At 50.3% G+C, this 18,940-nt stretch overlaps 1 protein-coding gene across 4 annotated transcripts in view; it reads left to right on the top strand.

The window, feature by feature from the left end:
- The window catches only part of RTEL1 (regulator of telomere elongation helicase 1), a 286,946-nt gene that overhangs the window by 198,511 nt on the left and 69,495 nt on the right, over window positions 1-18,940 (top strand). For all 4 annotated transcript variants that reach the window (XM_075350498.1, XM_075350499.1, XM_075350496.1 and 1 more), the window contains exons 29-30: window positions 18,219-18,341; window positions 18,434-18,529. In XM_075350498.1, the coding sequence (XP_075206613.1) occupies window positions 18,219-18,341; window positions 18,434-18,529 (219 nt within the window). The remainder of the gene's footprint in view (window positions 1-18,218; window positions 18,342-18,433; window positions 18,530-18,940) is intronic.

The following is an 18,940-nucleotide window of genomic DNA, read 5'->3' as shown; positions in this document are numbered from 1 at the left end:
AACCAAGGTAAATATCGGGTAACCAAGCAAAGTGCTTTGCCTAGTTATACCTGATATTTACCCTGGGTACGTGTGCAGTGAGCCTGACACTTCCCCGCTTGGCTCCACCCCCTCCCACACTCCACTCCGCATGTATACGCGCACACACACACACACTCACCTGTCCTCAGCGCCAGGGCCCCGCTCGGCTCCACGCACTCCGCCCCCGCACACATTCTCGGCGGCCGAGCGATCAGCTGATCACCCGGCGGCCGGCTACTGGGAGCGATCAGCTGATCACCCGGTGGCCGGCTACTGGGAGCGATCAGCTGATCGTTCACAATAGTCTGCCGCCGGTAAACTGTAAAAAAAAAAAAAAATCAAAACGGATTACGTTGTTTTGCAGCATCCGTTGTGCCACAATATGCAACACATCCGTTGCATCCGTCACACAACGCAATGCAACGGATACCGTTCAACGCAAGTGTGAAACTAGCGGATGATTTCCTCAGTACACAACATTGTTGGTTATAAGTGACTTAGGCACAAAATGTATAATTGTTGGAGGAAGGTTGAGCTAGATGGACCTAGGTACTCCTATCATTAGGACTTAGGCCCGTTTCACACGTCAGTGAAAAACACTGATGTTCTTCACTGACGTGTAAAACACGCACATGTCCTTCCGTGTGCCGTGAATCACGGCACACGTGGGTTGTCTAAGTGCAATCCGGGCTCCGTTCTCCGTGGTCCGTGATTGCACATAGAGATTAACTCACCTGTGCCCGCTCCCGCTTTCCATGGTGCTGAATGCTCCCGCGGTGCAGCATCCGGCCGGCGCTGACCCCCGCAGCAGCTGCTTCCGGGTCGGCTGTGTCGTGCATTTATGAATATGCACGACAGTAATGAGCTGGCTCAGAAGCAGGAGGCAGAACAGGCTGCAGAGAGCGCCGCCGAAGCCGGGTGAGTAAAAATTATTTTTATTTTATATGCACGTTTTTTTCTGGCACGTGTTTCACGGATCACACCACTGCGTGGTCCGTGGGACATCAGTGATGCCAGAAAAAAATGGACATGTCTCCGTGCAGCAATCACGGACACGCAGGTACACCGCACAGAGACAAGGTCAGTGAAAAATCACTGATGTGTGAGCAGACCCATTGATTATTATGGGTCTGCGTATGTCAGTGATTCTGGTACGTAGAAAAAAAAAAAAGCACAAACGTACCAGAATCACTGACGTGTGAAACAGGCCTTAGGCTGAGTTCAGTTAGCCATTGTAATAAACCAGACCAGTCGATTCTGCAAATTGCGGACGTATCTCCCTGTGCTTGTTCTCATCACGGATAGGGGCAGGAATGTCTGCTATTTTATACAAATGAACAAGACTAGTGCATGCTGCAAACTCTTTGAAGGTCCATATGGAAAATCGCCCATGTGCACTGGCACATATGCTATCATGGGAAGGATGTTGTTGTTTGTGGCACACAAGCGAAGCAGACTGCTGAAAACATGGCCGTCTGAACAAGGCCTTTATATTGTTACATCATACAGGTGATTAAAAGATTGCATGTTGAAGAACCTTATGAGAACAAAAAAAAGTTTAAAAAAAAATGTCAAAAATATTAAAAAAAGCAAAACACATAAAGGTTAAAGGGTCCCCCCCCCCCTATTCCAATGTGTTACATATAAAATGTAAATAAATGAACACAAACAAAATCAACATACATTGCCTGTCCCCAAAAAGAAAGCCCTCGCATAGACATGGCGAAGGAAAAATTGCTGTGTCTTGGAATATGGTGACATACAGTATTATACTGATTTCTACCACATACTGAATGCTGGAAAAATAGCACCCAAAATGTAATTTCACCCCACAAATATTTTTTGTTTTAGGCATCAATTGGTGCCAATAAAAAAAAATACAACTTGTGCTGCCAAAATAAACAAGCTCAAAATAAAGCTTATTAGGCTACATGCGCACGCTGCTTTTTTTCCTGCTTTTTTGCTGCTTTTTTGGCTGCAGTTTTGTTGTCAGAACTTTCTGACATTTGACTTCCCAGCAAAGTCTGAGAAGTCAAATTTGTCATGCGCAAGTTGCAGTTTATTTGTCAGCGTTTTATTTGTCAAAGGTTTGTGACAAATAAAATGCAGCATGTTCATTCTTCCTGCGTTTTTGTCAACATTTGTCACAAAAACGCAGGGTGTGAAAAACGCACCGAAAACGCACCAAAAACGCACCGAAAATTACATGCGTTTTTTGTGACATTTCAAGGCTCTCTCTGACAAGGTGCAGTTTTGGCTGCAGTTTTGGCTGCAGTTTGTGAACACAAAAAGATGCAGCGTGCGCATGTAACCTAAGATGTGTAGGATGCGCTACATGATGTCCTGGTTAATCAGTCATGTCCATTGTGATTCGTTATACTGACGTCTTAACGTTTTAGAGGCCACTTTATAGTTGTTTAGTTATTAAAAATGGGGAAGTGTCTGTGATATTTAAAGCCAGTTCCTGTTTGGCTTTAGTCTTCCAGTTCTTGAAATACAGCCCGCAGAATAAACAATGGAGGTTTGCTTTCTGGTTGCCATGGACATGGCCAGGGTGTTATATAAGATATATTAATATATAGATCTAATATTAAAGGGAACCTAACCGCAGATGCATGCTACCCTGTCTGGGTGTAGTGTGTATCAGGCACTGGCTGTATGATTTCAGCAGTTCTGTTTAACTGTGAAATGCAGCAGCATGTCAGACAAAGAAGGGAATTTTGTTTACTTACCGTAAATTCCTTTTCTTCTAGCTCCAATTGGGAGACCCAGACAATTGGGGTGTATAGCTATTGCCTCCGGAGGCCACACAAAGTATTACACTTAAAAGTGTAAGGCCCCTCCCCTTCTGGCTATACACCCCCAGTGGGATCACTGGCTCACCAGTTTTAGTGCCAAAGCAAGAAGGAGGAAAGCCAATAACTGGTTGAAAGACCAGTTCAATCCGAGGAAACATCGGAGAACTGAACCATACCACATGAACAACATGTGTACCCGAAAAAACAGAAAAACCCCGAGAAAACAGGGCGGGTGCTGGGTCTCCCAATTGGAGCTAGAAGAAAAGGAATTTACGGTAAGTAAACAAAATTCCCTTCTTCTTTTTCGCTCCTAATTGGGAGACCCAGACAATTGGGACGTCCAAAAGCAGTCCCTGGGTGGGTAAAAGAATACCTCGTGATAGGGCCGTCAAACAGCCCTTTCCTACAGGTGGGCAATCGCCGCCTGAAGGACTTATCTACCTAGGCTGGCGTCTGCCGAAGCGTAGGTATGCACCTGAAAATGCTTGGTAAAAGTATGCAGACTCAATCAGGTAGGTGCCTGACACACCTGCTGAGCCGTAGCCTGGTGCCGTAATGCCCAGGATGCACCCACGGCTCTGGTAGAATGGGCCTTCAGCCTTGAGAGAACCAGAAGCCCAGTAGAACTGTAGGTTTCAAGAATTGGTTCCTCGATCCCCCGAGCCAGGGTGGATTCAGAAGCTTGCGACTGTTTACGCCGACCAGCGACAAGGACAAAGAGTGCATCCGGGTGGCGCAGGAGCGCCATGCGGGAAGTAGAACCTGAGTGCTCTCACCAGAACCAACAGATGCAAATCCTTCTGAAATTGATGGACTGGACGAGGACACAAAGAAGGTGAGGTGATATCCTGATTGATATGAAAGTGGGATACCACCTTAGGGAGAAATTCCGGAATCGGACGCAGAACTACCCTGTCCTGGTGAAGGACCAGGAAGGGAGATTTGTATGAGAGCGTTGCTAGCTCGGAAACTCTCCTAAGAGACGAGACCGTTACTAGAAGGCCACTTCCCGAGAAAAGCGGGAAGGGAGACCTCTTTCAAAGGCTCGAAAGGCGGCATCTGGAGAGCAATTAGAACCTTGTTCAGATCCCAGGGCTCTAACGGCCGCTTGTACGGAGTGCTGAGACGACAAACTCCCCGTAGGAACGTGCGTACCTGAGGAAGTCGTTTCTGAAAAAATACAGATAGCGCTGAGACTTGTCCCTAAAGGGAACTGAGCGACAACCCTTTTTCCAACCTAGATTGCAGGAAGGAAGGAAACATAGACGATGCAACCGGCCAGGGAGAAACACCCTGCGCCGAGCACCGAGATAAGAATATCTTCCACGTCCTGTGGTCAATCTTGGCGGACGTTGGTATGCAAGCCTGTCTCATGGTGGCAACCACGTCCTGAGGTAATCCTGACGACACTAGGTTCCAGGACTCAATGCCACACCATCAGGTTGAGGCCCGTAGAATTCAAATGGAAGAATGGCCCTTGAGACAGCCAGTCTGATTGGTCTGGTAGTGCCCCCGGTTAGCCTACCGTGAGGCACCACAGAACCGGGAACCACAACATCCTCGGCCAATCTGTAGCGACGAGGATGGCGCGGCCGCAGTCGGTCCTGATCTAGCGCAGCACTCTGGGCAACAATGCCAGAGGTGGCACATAAGGTAGCTGGAACTGCGACCAATGCTGAACTAAGGCGTCTGCCGCCAGAGCTCGATGATTGTGAAACCGTGCCATGAAGCTGGCACATTGTTGTTGTGCCGTGACGCCATTAGATCGACGTCCGGCCTCTGTCAGCGGCGCCAGATCTCCTGAAACCCGTCCGGGTGAAGAGACCATACCCTTTCGGCCACACCCCGGCGACTTAGGAAGTCAGCTTCCTAGTTTTCCACGCCTGGGATGTGAACTGTGGATATGGTGGATGCCGTGTCTTCCACCCACATCAGAACCTGCCGGACTTCCTGGAAGGCTTGCCGGTTGCGCGTTCTTCCTTGGTGGTTGATGTATGCCACCGCTGTGGAGTTGTCCGACTGAAGTCGGATTTGCTTGCTGTCCAGCTGCTGTTGGAAGGTTTGTAGGGCAAGATACACTGCTCTGTGTTCAAGAACATTGATCTGAAGGGTGGACTCTTGCTGAGTCCACGTACCCTGAGCGCTGTGGTGGAGAAAAACTGCTCCCCACCCTGATAGACTCGCGTCTGTCGTAACTATCGCCCAGGATGGGGATAGGAAGGACCTTCTTTTTGACCATGAGGTGGGAAGAAGCCACCACCGTAGAGATTCCTTGGCCGCCTGAGAAAGAAAGACGACTCTGTTGAGGGAGGTCGACTCCCCGTCCCATTGGCGGAGAATGTCACATTGTAGTGGACGCAGATGAAACTGCGCGAAAAGAACTGCCTCCATTGCTACCATCTTACGTAGGAAGTGCATGAGGCGTCTCAATGTATGCGACTGGTTCTTAAAGAAGAGATTGCAGCCCGTAGTGAATGCTGTTTGTCTAGCGGAAGCTTCACTATCGCTGAGAGAGTATGAAACTCCATGCCTAGATATGTTAGCGATAGGGTCGGGGTCGGATCTGACTTCAAAAAGTTGATGATCCACCCAAAACTCTAGAGAGTCTCCAGCGCAACGTTCGGGCAGTGTCGGCATGTTTCCTAAGAGAGTGCCTTGACAAGTAGATCGTCTAAATATGGGATCACAGAGTGACCCTGAGAGTGCAGGACTGTGACTACTGCTGCCCTGACCTTGGCGAAGACCAGTGGGACTGTCGCTAGCCGGAAGGTAGAGCTACGAACAGAAGGTGTTCGTCTCCTATAACGAAGCGTAGAAACGCTAGTGCTCTGGATCAATCGGCACGTGTGGACAAGCATCCTTGATGCCTAATGATGCTAGGAAATCTCCTTGGGACATTGAGGCGATGACATGGCGGAGGGATTTCATCCGGAACCGCCTGGTGTCCACGAGCTTGCTGAGCAGTTTTAGATCCAGAACGGGACGGAACGGCCCGTTCTTATAGGCACCGCAAATAATTTGGGGTAAAAACCGTGACCTTGTTCCTGAAGAGGAACGGGGGTCATCACTCTTTCTGCCTATAGAGTGCACCCTGTTTGCAGAAGAGCAGCGGCTCGGCCGGGAGGTGGAGAAGTTCTGAAGAATCGAGTTGGAGGACGAGAAGTGAGCTCTATCCTGTACCCGTGAGACAGAATGTCTCACACCCAACGGTCATTGACCTATGGCAGCTAAATATCGCCAAGGCGGGTGAGCCTGCTACCGACCGAGGATGCGGAGAGAGGAGGCCGCAAGTCATGAGGAAGCCGCCTTGGAAGCGGGTTTTCAGACTGTCTCTTTTTTGGGCGTGACTGAGCCCGCCAAGAATCTGAGCTCCTCTGATCCTTTTGAGTCCACATTGGACGAGGAAAAATGGGACCTGCCCGAGCCTCGAAAAGACCGAAACCACGACTGCCTCCTGCTCTGTTGGGGTTTGTTGTGTCCGGGCTGAGGAAAGGATGAATCCTTACCCCTGGACTGTTTAATGGTTACATCCAAACGCTCACCAAACAGTCGGTCAGCAGAAAAAGGCAACTGGTTAAGCAACCTTTTTTGGAAGCAGAATCTGCCTTCCATTCACTTAACGAGCAGACCAGGCTCTGCTTAAAAACACGGAGCAGCGTAGGCTACTGCCGTACGGTTCGCAGAGTCTAGGGCAACCTGAATCGCGTAAGAAACAAATGCAGACATTTGAGAGGTTAAGGATGCCACCTGCGGCACAGATGTACGTGTAACCGTGTCAATCTGTGTAAGACAAGCTGAAATAGCTTGGAGTGCCCCAAGGGTGAGAATGCTGGAGCCAACGGTGCGCCGACAGTCTCATAGATGGATTTAGACCAGAGATCCATCTGTCTGTCAGTGGCATCTTTAAGTGCAGCTCCATCTCCCACTGCAACTATGGATCTAGCTACAAGCCTGGAGATTGGAGGATGCCGCTTGGGACACTGGGTCCAGTCCTTGACCACGTCAGGGGGCAGGGATAACGTGTATCCTAAGCCGTTTGGAGAAGCGCATATCTGGATAAGTGTGGTGTTCCTGGACTGCCTCTCTGAAGGCAGAGTGGTCCAGAAAAATACGTGAAGCTGACTCCTCCACTGGAGGAGCTGTGAGAAATAACCAACATTCTATTGATGGACGCTATAAGATTATTCACTATGGCGTCACCATTAGGTGTATCCAGATTGAGAGCGGTCTCAGGATCAGAATCCTGAGCCGCTACTTCCGCCTCATTACACAGAGAGTCCTTCTGCTAGGACCCTGATGAAACCGAGGGCCGCTCATAGTGAGCCCGCTTAGGCTGTTGGGACTGACGTCTGTGCAGAGCCGTGACTCTGGGATGCGTGTGACATTCCCGGAGCTGTTAGTTGTTCACACTGAGGGGGGCCATGGATCAATGATTCAACAGTGCCCATGTTGTGAGAGACATGTCCGGACTGCTAGGCTTCTAGTATCATAGCCATAGTCTCAGAAAATCTGTCAGTAAATACTGCAGACACCGTCCTCATCCTCTGGCCATTAGCAGAGACTCCGGCTGAGTTGGATATAATGGGGGTCTATGTAACCTGCCGGTCGTATAGCCGTACATGCTGTACCGGCTGCATAGAAAAACATGTGGTTCTGCACCTTTGTTTTACACAGAGAATATGCTGATAACTCCTCCGCACAATCCAGGAGGGTATATACAACGTGCGACCAAACAGTGCAATGTATATAGTACAAGCATATCTATAAGTGCACTTCTGCACTAGTGGGGTTAGCACCACAGGTGCTGCTTAACGCCTGTTGCAGCGATTGTGTGACTATCAGAATGCCAGGGTCTTCCACACTTGTCTCTGTATCGTACAGAAACTGACACTAATGGCTGCCGGCGTCCTTGTAGAGAAGGAAGCCGTGGGCGTGCCTGAGAAAGTGCGGGAATCCGGTTTCACAGTGCACACAGTGAGAGGGGTGGAGTATGCAAAACATACTCCAGCTCTCAGCGCTGCTGTGCTATGCAGCGTCACGCCCCTACCCTGACTGTCAGGCCTGTGGGCGGTAACGAAGGGAGACTAGGCCCAGAAGCCGGGGACTCGAGTTAATAAGCGCGGCCGGCATATCAGTGCTGGCCGGCGCGGAAGTCCCCGGCGCACCACAAATCCCAGCGGCGCCTTAAATAAAAGTGGCAGCGGCGGTTAGCGCAGTAGTCACCCAATACACTAACACACCCAGCAACGCTGTGGTGTGCGATGGCACTAGTGCGGACAGCGCCGCTGTCCCTGGCGCACTAACACACCCAGCAGTGCTGCCGTGTGTCTGCGCGGTCCCCACAGGGACACAGAGTACCTCCATGTAGCAGGGCCATGTCCCTGAAGATACTCCGCTCCATGTCCAGCAGATACCAGGGGCTGTGGATGGAGCACGGTCTCAGTGCCTGGAGACCGATAGAATCCCACTTCACCCAGAGCCCTGTAAAAAGGGATGGGGAAGGAAGCAGCATGTGGGCTCCAGCCTCCGTACCCGCAATGGGTACCTCAACCTTAACAAACACCTCCGACATGAAGTGGGGTGAGAAGGGAGCATGCTGGGAGCCCTGTATGGGCCCTCTTTTCTTCCATCCGACATAGTCAGCAGCTGCTGCTGACTAAACAGTGGAGCTATGCGTGGATGTGTTGCCTCCTTCGCACAAAGCACAAAACTGGTGAGCCAGTGATCCCACTGGGGGTGTATAGCCAGAAGGGGAGGGGCCTTACACTTTTAAGTGTAATACTTTGTGTGGCCTCCGGAGGCAATAGCTATACACCCCAATTGTCTGGGTCTCCCAATTAGGAGCGAAAAAGAAAACATCATTTTAACGTTATAAAGCCGCTTCGACCAAGTCACATGGGAGTCGAGTTGGACAGGCGGCTCTTTGGTGACATTCCCCCATCCCACCTTCTGCTGCCGGTAACTCACAAGCCTCCTCACTATACATGGGAACGCAGGGATACACTTGTCACTCGTGCAGCAGGCAGGAAGACGCCGCTGGGGACCCGTCTGTCTGTCCTGCGTCTTGGTCCTGGCAGCTTTTCAAATGTGTTTTTCTTTGAAACGCTGCTACGTTACAAACCTAAGAAATTGACCACCACTCAAAAAAGAGCTTATGGGATCACAAATACCTATGTAGTTCACAGTGAACCAACAAAACCTATAAAGGTTACATAACAGTCAAACATACATGGCTGAAATCAAGCAACCAGTATCTGAATCATGCTGCCCGCGGATTAGGCAATATGTATCTTGTGTCTGCTTCCCTTTAATATGTAAATAATGTATTAAACGTCTGAGGTGAAAGAGTGTGTTCAATAGTGATGATTATGAAATGAATGCACTAAGCTTGGCGTACAAATCGAATAGAATAAATGTATAAAGTGCATTAAAGAAATTAGAATATTGTGTTCATTGTGATAATACACATTGCATAAGAGAGTCCTCCCCTTCTTGGATATCCTAGTGCATTCTGGAGCCCCCCCGGTATCTTAATAAGATGAGAGCTGTACCTTCCTCATGTATGGGTTGGGGGCAGGGGTTTAACTCTGCGTGTCGGAGCCCTTGCTTTACTGCTGGTGCGTAGATGCGCTGGTGTGCACTATTGACAGTGACGTAACCCACTGCTCTACGCGCTCTCTCTGGTTTCCATGAATGTCATTGGCCAGAGTGCCCAATGACATCAAGCACACCACCGCAAATTAAGCCTCTTACAGGTATCACCAGTAGGTGCTCTGTCAACAACCCGTGCACAGATAAACTAGCAATAAACCAAGGGATCCGCCACAGTTGGCACTCAGAGAGAAATTCGCTCCCCCTTCAAACTATACAGGGGCAAGGTACAGCTTTCAACTTAAGATACTAGGGGCCTCTGTCTGCCTTAGGATATTGTACACCAAATGTAGTGGCAGTCATTTAATTTAATCATCACTCTCAAACACACTCTGCGAACCCCCCCCCCCCTTTTGATCGCTCGTTTGTTTAATACATCATTTACTGTCCTTCTCTTACCAGACTGACACAGAGTCTGTTTTCTACCAGCTGCTCCTATCACTGTTTTAGGGTAAGTGCGCACGTTGCGTTTTGTAATTGTCAAAAAAAATGCATCATCTGGCAGACTTTGACAACTGTAAACACTGCGTTTGACAAAAAAAAAATGCATCCAAAACGCATGCATTTTGGATGCATTTTGCATGCATTTTACATGCGTTTTGGATGTATTTCTAACAGTGCGGTCACACAGCAATTCAGCTCTGCTACATGCCCGCTGACAGCAGACACAGACAGAGCCGCGCGATGAGAATGAACTCGGATGAACTTCACCCGACTTCATTGTCATCCCATGGTTCTGTCTCTGTGTGCGGTCATGAACTCAGATGAACCTCTAAGGTCAGTGCCAATACACAGGGGTCCGCAGCAGTGATGTCAGAACTTCACCCGAGTTCACTGTTAGCGCACGGCTCTGTCTCTGTGTCGCAGCCTGATTTGCGATCACAGGTGAAGGACTCACCTGTGAATGCAAATCACCTGAGTGACTGAAGTGAGCCACGCGATCAGCTCTGCTGTCACTCAGGATACCCGCAGCAACAACTGAAGTCCTCCACCTAAGAGCTGTGGCTGCTGATAACCTGAGTGACGTCATCACTGATAGCACGACTCACTTCAGTTGCTGCGTGGAGCTCACAGCTAGCAGTCGTGCTCTATGGCCGCTTACTGTCACCTTCCGATGTAGCAGAGCTGAAAACGTCGTGGGACCTCGTGTGACTACGTCGGACCTGGATGGGTGTTTGGGGATTAATAAAGTGGTGAAAGAAGGTGTTTTTTTGTCTTTTATTCCAAATAAAGGATTTTTCTTCGGCGCTCTATTGGGAGACCCAGACGATTGGGTGTATAGCACTGCCTCCGGAGGCCACACAAAGCAATTACACTAAAAAGTGTAAGGCCCCTCCCCTTCTGGCTATACACCCCCAGTGGGATCACTGGCTCACCAGTTTTCTGCTTTGTGCGAAGGAGGTCAGACATCCACGCATAGCTCCACTGTTTGTAGTCAGCAGTAGCTGCTGGCTATATCGGATGGAAGAAAAGAGGGCCCATATGGGGCCCCCAGCATGCTCCCTTCTCACCCGCGGTGGTGCTTGTAAGGTTGAGGTACCTATTGCTGGTACAGAGGCTGGAGCCCACATGCTGTTTTCCTTCCACATCCCCTGGAGGGCTCTGTGGAAGTGGGATCTTGCCGGTCCCCAAGCCCTGGGGCCGGGCTCCATCCACAGACCCAGAGAACCTGCTGGATTTGGAGCGGGAGTGCCGTTCAGGGACAAGGCCCTGCAACTTTCAGGTACTCTGTGTCCCCGGCAGGCACGGACACTCTCAAGGCTTGCTGAGCGTTATAGTGCGCCGGGGACAGTAGCGCTGTGCGCTGGGGTTAGGTCACTGCAGCTTTGCTGAGTGACGTTACATGTTGGGAACTACTGCGCCGACCGCTCCTGGAGCGGCGGCGCAGCTGCGACTTGTGGTGCGCCGGGGACTTTGCGCCGACCGCGCTTTTACGGCGGCGGCGCTTCTAACTTTAGCCCCCGGCTTCTGCGGCCTAGCGCCGCTTCGTTCCCGCCCCCACCCTGTCAATCAGGGTAGGGGAGAGACGCTGCTCAATAGGCAGCGCCGAGGGCTGGAGCTTTATTTACATGCTCCAGCCCTCTCACTAGGCACAGTGGGAAGCAGGCTTCCCGCTCTTCGTCTGTATACGCCCAGGGCCCGCCCCCCCTCTCCACAAGGACGCCGGCAGCCATTACACATGCGGTCTGGCTGGGGAAAGGCAGCAGGCTCTGGGAGACCCAGACTAAAGGGATTTCGGCGCCCACACACCCGCTCCTAAGCGGGCGGTAAGCAGCACTTTAGTGCTGGCCCCACTAGTGCCTCAGTGTTATATTAGTGTACTTTTTTCTTGGTACCATATATATATATAGTTGCACTGTAAGGTCGCTTCTTGGCTGCACACCCTGTACTGCTCTGAGGAGGCAGCAACATGTCATCCGCAAAACGCAAGGGTGCCAAGGCACAGGCTGTGTACACTGTTTGTACTGCATGTGGGGCTAATCTACCAGCAGGCTCCAACGACTCTCATTGTGTGCAATGTTCAGTCCCAGTGGCACTTCGTCAGCCAGAGCCTATGGTGGTAGTGGCCCAGGCAGAGACGCCTGTGAACCCTGCCCCGGTGACGGGGACAGACTTTGCAGCTTTTGCTGATAAAATGTCTGTGACTATGACAAAAATCCTGGAGACCTTGCAGTCCAGGCCAGTTACTCAGACCATGGACACTGCTGTGTCTATGCTCTCCGGTCCCCCTCAGTTGGAACTAATCCGTGCTCCAAGGGGGTCTCAAGCATCACAGGCTGAAGTCTCTGACTCAGATGACAGTCCCAGGCAGCCTAAGCGAGCTCGCTGGGAAAGACCCTCCACGTCATCACACTGCTCAGGGTCTCAACGAGAAGAGTCTCTCTGTGATGAGACTGAGGACGGTGATCAGGATTCTAATCCTGAGGCCCCTCTCAATCTGGATGCCCCTGATGGTGACGCCATGGTTAATGACCTTATATCGGCAATTAATAGACTGTTGGATATTTCTCCCCCAGCCCCTTCTGCAGAGGAGGCAGCTGCACAGCAGGAGAAGTTCCATTTCCTGTATCCCAAGCGTAAATTAAGTGCTTTTTTGGACCACTCTGACTTCAGAGAATCGATCCAGAAACACGACGCTCATCCAGACAAGCGTTTCTCTAAACGTTCTAAAGATACCCGTTATCCTTTTCCCTCTGAGGTGGCCAAACGCTGGACCCAGTGTCCAAAGGTGGATCCCCCAATTTCCAAGCTTGCGGCTAGATCCATAGTCGCAGTAGAGGATGGCGCTTCACTTAAAGATGCCAACGACAGACAGATGGACCTTTGGTTGAAATCTGTCTATGAAGCTATCGGCGCGTCGTTTGCTCCAGCATTCGCGGCCGTGTGGGCACTCCAAGCTATTTCAGCTGGTTTAGCACAGGTGGATGCTATCATGCATCCAGCAGTGCCGCAAGTGGCGTCCCTAACTTCGCAAATGTCTGCGTTTGCGACCTATGCTATCAATGCTGTCCTAGAATCTACGAGCCGTACCGCTATGGCGTCCGCCAATTCTGTGGTTTTGCGCAGAGCCTTGTGGTTAAAGGACTGGAAAGCAGATGCTGGTTCCAAAAAATGCTTAACCAGCTTGCCATTATCTAGAGACAGACTGTTTGGTGAGCCATTGGCTGAAATCATAAAACAGTCCAAGGGTAAGGACTCTTCCTTACCACAGCCCAGAGCAAGTAAACCTCAACAGAAAAAGTGGCAGTCGAGGTTTCGGTCCTTTCGAGGCTCGGGCAAGGCCCAATTCTCCTCGTCCAAAAGGACTCAGAAAGAACAAGGGAGCTCAGATTCCTGGCGGGCTCACTCACGCCCCAGGAAAGCAAATGGAGGAACCGCTTCCAAAGCGGCTACCTCATGACTTTCGGCCTCCTCCCTCCGCATCCTCGGTCGGTGGCAGGCTCTCCCGCTTTTGCGACATTTGGCTGTCACAGGTCAAAGACCGGTGGGTAACAGACATTTTGTCTCGCGGGTACAGAATCGAGTTCAGTTCTCGGCCTCCACTTCGGTTCTTTAGAACCTCCCCACACCCCAACCGAGCAGATGCCCTGCTGCAGGCGGTGGACTCTCTAAGAGCAGAAGGAGTCGTGATCCCTGTCCCCCCTCAGGAACGGGGGCGAGGATTTTACTCCAATCTCTTTGTGGTGCCAAAAAAGGACGGCTCCTTCCGTCCTGTTCTGGACCTAAAACTGCTCAACAAGCATGTGAACGCCAGGCGGTTCCGGATGGAATCCCTCCGCTCAGTCATTGCCTCAATGTCTCAAGGAGATTTCCTAGCATCAATAGACATCAAAGATGCTTATCTCCACGTGCCGATTGCTACAGAGCACCAACGCTTTCTACGCTTCGTGATAGGAGACGACCATCTTCAGTTCGTAGCTCTGCCATTTGGTCTGGCGACAGCCCCTCGGGTGTTCACCAAGATCATGGCGGCAGTGGTAGCAGTCTTGCACTCTCACGGACACTCTGTGATCCCTTACTTGGACGATCTACTGGTCAAGGCACCCTCTCAAGAGGCATGCCAACTCAGCCTGAATGTTGCACTGGAGACTCTCCAGGCGTTCGGGTGGATCATCAACTTCCCAAAGTCAAATCTGTCACCGACCCAATCACTAACGTATCTTGGCATGGAGTTTCATACTCTCTCAGCGATAGTGAAGCTTCCGCTGGACAAGCAGCGGTCTCTACAAACTGGGGTGCAGGCTCTCCTTCAAAGTCAGTCGCACTCCTTAAGACGCCTCATGCACTTCCTCGGGAAGATGGTGGCGGCAATAGAGGCGGTTCCGTTTGCGCAGTTTCATCTGCGTCCACTTCAATGGGACATTCTCCGCCAATGGGACGGGAAGTCAACATCCCTGGACAGGAAAGTCTCCCTTTCCCAGACGGCCAAAGACTCTCTGCAGTAGTGGCTTCTTCCCACCTCATTATCACAGGGAAGATCCTTCCTACCACCGTCTTGGGCGGTGGTCACGACAGACGCGAGTCTGTCAGGGTGGGGAGCAGTCTTTCTCCACCACAGGGCTCAGGGTACGTGGACTCAGCAGGAGTCCACCCTTCAGATCAATGTTCTGGAAATCAGAGCAGTGTATCTTGCCCTACTAGCCTTCCAGCAGTGGCTGGAAGGAAGGCAGATCCGAATTCAGTCGGACAACTCCACAGCGGTGGCATACATCAACCACCAAGGGGGGACACGCAGTCGGCAAGCCTTCCAGGAAGTCCGGCGGATTCTGATGTGGGTGGAAGCCACAGCCTCCACCATATCCGCAGTTCACATCCCCGGCGTAGAAAACTGGGAAGCAGACTTCCTCAGTCGCCAGGGCATGGACGCAGGGAAATGGTCCCTTCACCCAGACGTGTTTCAGGAATTCTGTCGCCGCTGGGGGGTGCCGGACGTCGACCTAATGGCGTCACGGCACAACAACAAGGTCCCAACCTTCATGGCACGGTCTCGCGATCAAAGAGCGCTGGCGGCAGACGCCCTAGTGCAAGATTGGTCGCAGTTCCGGCTCCCTTATGTGTTTCCACCTCTGGCACTCTTGCCCAGAGTGCTACGCAAGATCAGATCCGATTGCAGCCGCGTCATACTTGTCGCCCCAGACTGGCCGAGGAGGGCGTGGTATCCGGATCTGTGGCAGCTCACGGTCGGCCAACCGTGGGCACTCCCAGACCGACCAGACTTACTGTCCCAAGGGCCGTTTTTCCATCGGAATTCTGCGGCCCTGAACCTGACTGTGTGGCCATTGAGTCCTGGATCCTAGCGTCTTCAGGATTGTCCCAAGGGGTCGTTGCCACCATGAGACAGGCTAGGAAGCCCACGTCCGCTAAGATCTACCACAGAACGTGGAGGATATTCTTATCCTGGTCCTCTGCTCAGGGAGTGTCTCCCTGGCCATTTGCATTGCCTACCTTTCTTTCTTTCCTGCAATCTGGGTTAGAAAAAGGTTTGTCGCTCGGCTCCCTTAAAGGTCAGGTCTCGGCGCTATCCGTCTTTTTTCAGAGGCGTTTGGCACGCCTTCCTAAGGTGCGCACGTTCCTACAGGGGGTTTGCCATATCGTACCCCCGTACAAGCGGCCGTTAGATCCATGGGATCTGAACAGGGTACTAGTTGCCCTCCAGAAGCCGCCCTTCGAGCCTCTGAGGGAGGTTTCACTTTCTAGACTATCACAGAAAGTGGCTTTTCTGGTAGCGATCACATCTCTTCGGAGAGTGTCTGAGCTGGCAGCACTATCATCCAAGGCTCCCTTCCTGGTCTTCCACCAGGACAAGGTTGTGCTGCGCCCCATTCAGGAGTTTCTCCCGAAGGTGGTATCCTCTTTTCATCTTAATCAGGATATCTCTTTGCCTTCGTTTTGTCCTCATGCAGTTCATCGGTATGAGAAGGATTTACATTTGTTAGATCTGGTGAGAGCACTCAGAATCTACATTTCCCGCACGGCGCCCTTGCGCCGTTCGGATGCACTCTTTGTCCTTGTCGCTGGTAAGCGCAAAGGGTCGCAGGCTTCTAAGGCCACCCTGGCTCGATGGATCAAAGAACCAATTCTTGAAGCCTACCGTTCTGCTGGGCTTCCGGTTCCATCAGGGCTGAAGGCCCATTCTACCAGAGCCGTGGGTGCATCCTGGGCATTACGACACCAGGCTACGGCTCAACAGGTGTGCCAGGCAGCTACCTGGTCGAGTCTGCACACTTTCACCAAACATTATCAGGTGCATACCTATGCTTCGGCGGACGCCAGCCTAGGTAGAAGAGTCCTGCAGGCGGCAGTTGCCTCCCCGTAGGGGAGGGCTGTCTTGCAGCTCTAACATGAGGTATTTCTTTACCCACCCAGGGACAGCTTTTGGACGTCCCAATCGTCTGGGTCTCCCAATAGAGCGCCGAAGAAGAAGGGAATTTTGTTACTTACCGTAAATTCCTTTTCTTCTAGCTCTTATTGGGAGACCCAGCACCCGCCCTGTTGTCCTTCGGGATTTTTGGTTTGTTTGCGGGTACACATGTTGTTCATGTTGAACGGTTTTCAGTTCTCCGATGTTACTCGGAGAGAATTTGTTTAAACCAGTTATTGGCTTTCCTCCTTCTTGCTTTTGCACTAAAACTGGTGAGCCAGTGATCCCACTGGGGGTGTATAGCCAGAAGGGGAGGGGCCTTACACTTTTTAGTGTAATTGCTTTGTGTGGCCTCCGGAGGCAGTGCTATACACCCAATCGTCTGGGTCTCCCAATAAGAGCTAGAAGAAAAGGAATTTACGGTAAGTAACAAAATTCCCTTCTTTGGGTGTATGTGTTTATTTTCTTTAACTTACAGGTTAATCATGGAAGGTGTCTCATAGACGCCTGCCATGATTAACCTAGGACTTAGTGGAAGCTATGGTCTGCCATTAACTCCTTATTACCCCGATTGCCACCGCACCAGGGTAATTAGGGAAGAGTCGGGTAAGGTCCCAGGACTGTCACATCTAATAGATGTGGCAATTCCGGGCGGTTGCTGGCTGATATTTTTAGGCTGGGGGCAGCCTACAAATGATAGGCCTCCCAGTCTGAGAATACCAGCCCCCAGCTGTGTGGATTTATCTTGGCTGTGTATCAATTGGGAGGGACCGCACGTCGCTTATTTTATTTATTTATTTATTTTACTGCACGATATAGACCCGCCCACCGGTGGCTGTGATTGGTTGCAGTGAGACAGCTGTAACTCAGCGTGGAGTCTTGTCTGAATGCAACCAATCATAGGCGCCGGTGGGCGGGCGAAGCAGTGAATACGAGATGGCCTAAGGAGCGGCCGACATTTTCAAAAGCTGGAGAAGCCGCCGGAGCTTTGTGACAGCTGTGCAGCGCCAGTGGTCAGTGAGTATGAAGGAGTGGGAGAGTGAGGGAGAGACCGACAGAGAGAGAGAGAGAGACCTGCGTTTTGGTTGTCAAAAAAAGCATGCAGAACGCAACAGAAATGCAGTGCAAGTGCACAGCTAAACATTTTGGTTGCGTTTTGACACACCTCATTCATTTCAATGGGTGGAAAATGCAACCAAAACTCTCTGAAAAAGTGGCATGCTGCTTTTTTTTAGGCATCGATTTTGTCAAATATTTGGCATCCAAAACGCTGCCTAAAAAAAAGCAACGTGCGCATGGAATTTGCCGACTTCTCATAGACTTTGCTGGGGAAGCACAACGCATGAATTTTGACAATGACACTGCAGTTTTAAACGCAACCAAAACGCAGGAAAAAACGCAACGTGCGCACAAAGCCTTACTCTACTCCTTCCTACAAGTGAAGTACCGGTGTATTTTTCATTTTTATATTAGTCCTTTTAATTTGTTTTTGGATGTAGCCATGGCAACCTGAATGAACCCCTGCCCCCCAATTCTTTACACTGAAGGCTACATTCACAAAATGAAAAAATGGGAAAAATAAAAATGCTTTGTGTTACAAATTAACTTTTTCTATTTTGTTTTATGACTGGATGGATTTAGGTATGAAAATATTTTTACTCCTAAAAAATAAATCATTTAACAATTATAATTTTTCTAATACCCTAATGGCAAATATTCCTACCAGTGTGTCTCTGGGCACCAGCTATGAGCTGCCCCTTCACAGTACTATTCCTATTCATTCAGCGCCAGCGATGTGCTGCTTCTCCCCTTATTTCTCCCATTCACCTGGCACCTAACTATACCCGGCCCCTTCTATTATTAACCCCTATTATTTATTTTTTTAGGATTTTACCAGTTCATTAGACCCCACCATAAGAAAGAGTTTGATTCAGTGTGCAAGGAGTTAACAGGACTTGGATGTGGATTCAAACCAGAGCACAGTATACCGCGGGATGAGCGGGAAAAGGGTCAGATTTCTGCTTTATTCATTTATTTATTTATAGTATAATAATAAATCTCCTTCAGTCTTGTGAATTTCCTTGTTTATGGCTCTTAACAGCACAAGCTACGTCTGACTCCAAAGTGACCTTCTCTGAGAGTTCGTCTGAGCACCTGAACCACGGAGGAGGGCACTTAAGTGCTGAAGCACTGAAAGGTATGAGTGTGAGGTCACAGCTTGGAGTAATAGTCACTTTCTGTATTTGTAATTTGTTAAAATGGTTTTACAATAATACTGATCCACAGCGGGTGCAGGGCTAAGTAAATGTCCAGCCATCCCTTCAGATTTTATCATTCCACCCATAACCTGGAGATGTTGAGGTGCTGTAACTCTTTAAATTAGTTTTAGGGATGGGGGTATCCAGTGGTCCGAGAAATATAAATAGCATATCCTAGTGATTTGTGAGCATTTAGTATGGAGGGTTTCTCTAGTTTAACCAGGGGACTCTTGACTATAAGCAGATCACAAAGTCTTTCCCCGGCTGGGGCTCCCATCGCTGTAACCTGTGGGGAATCTTTGTTTAATTTTTCTGCAACGCCACCACAGGAGAAATAAAGCATTACACTG

Source organism: Anomaloglossus baeobatrachus, chromosome 5 (assembly GCF_048569485.1).
Source record: "Anomaloglossus baeobatrachus isolate aAnoBae1 chromosome 5, aAnoBae1.hap1, whole genome shotgun sequence".
NCBI classification, from domain to species: Eukaryota; Metazoa; Chordata; class Amphibia; order Anura; family Aromobatidae; genus Anomaloglossus; species Anomaloglossus baeobatrachus.
Note: the sequence above shows the minus strand (reverse complement) of the source record. Positions and strands in the feature narration are given on the sequence as shown.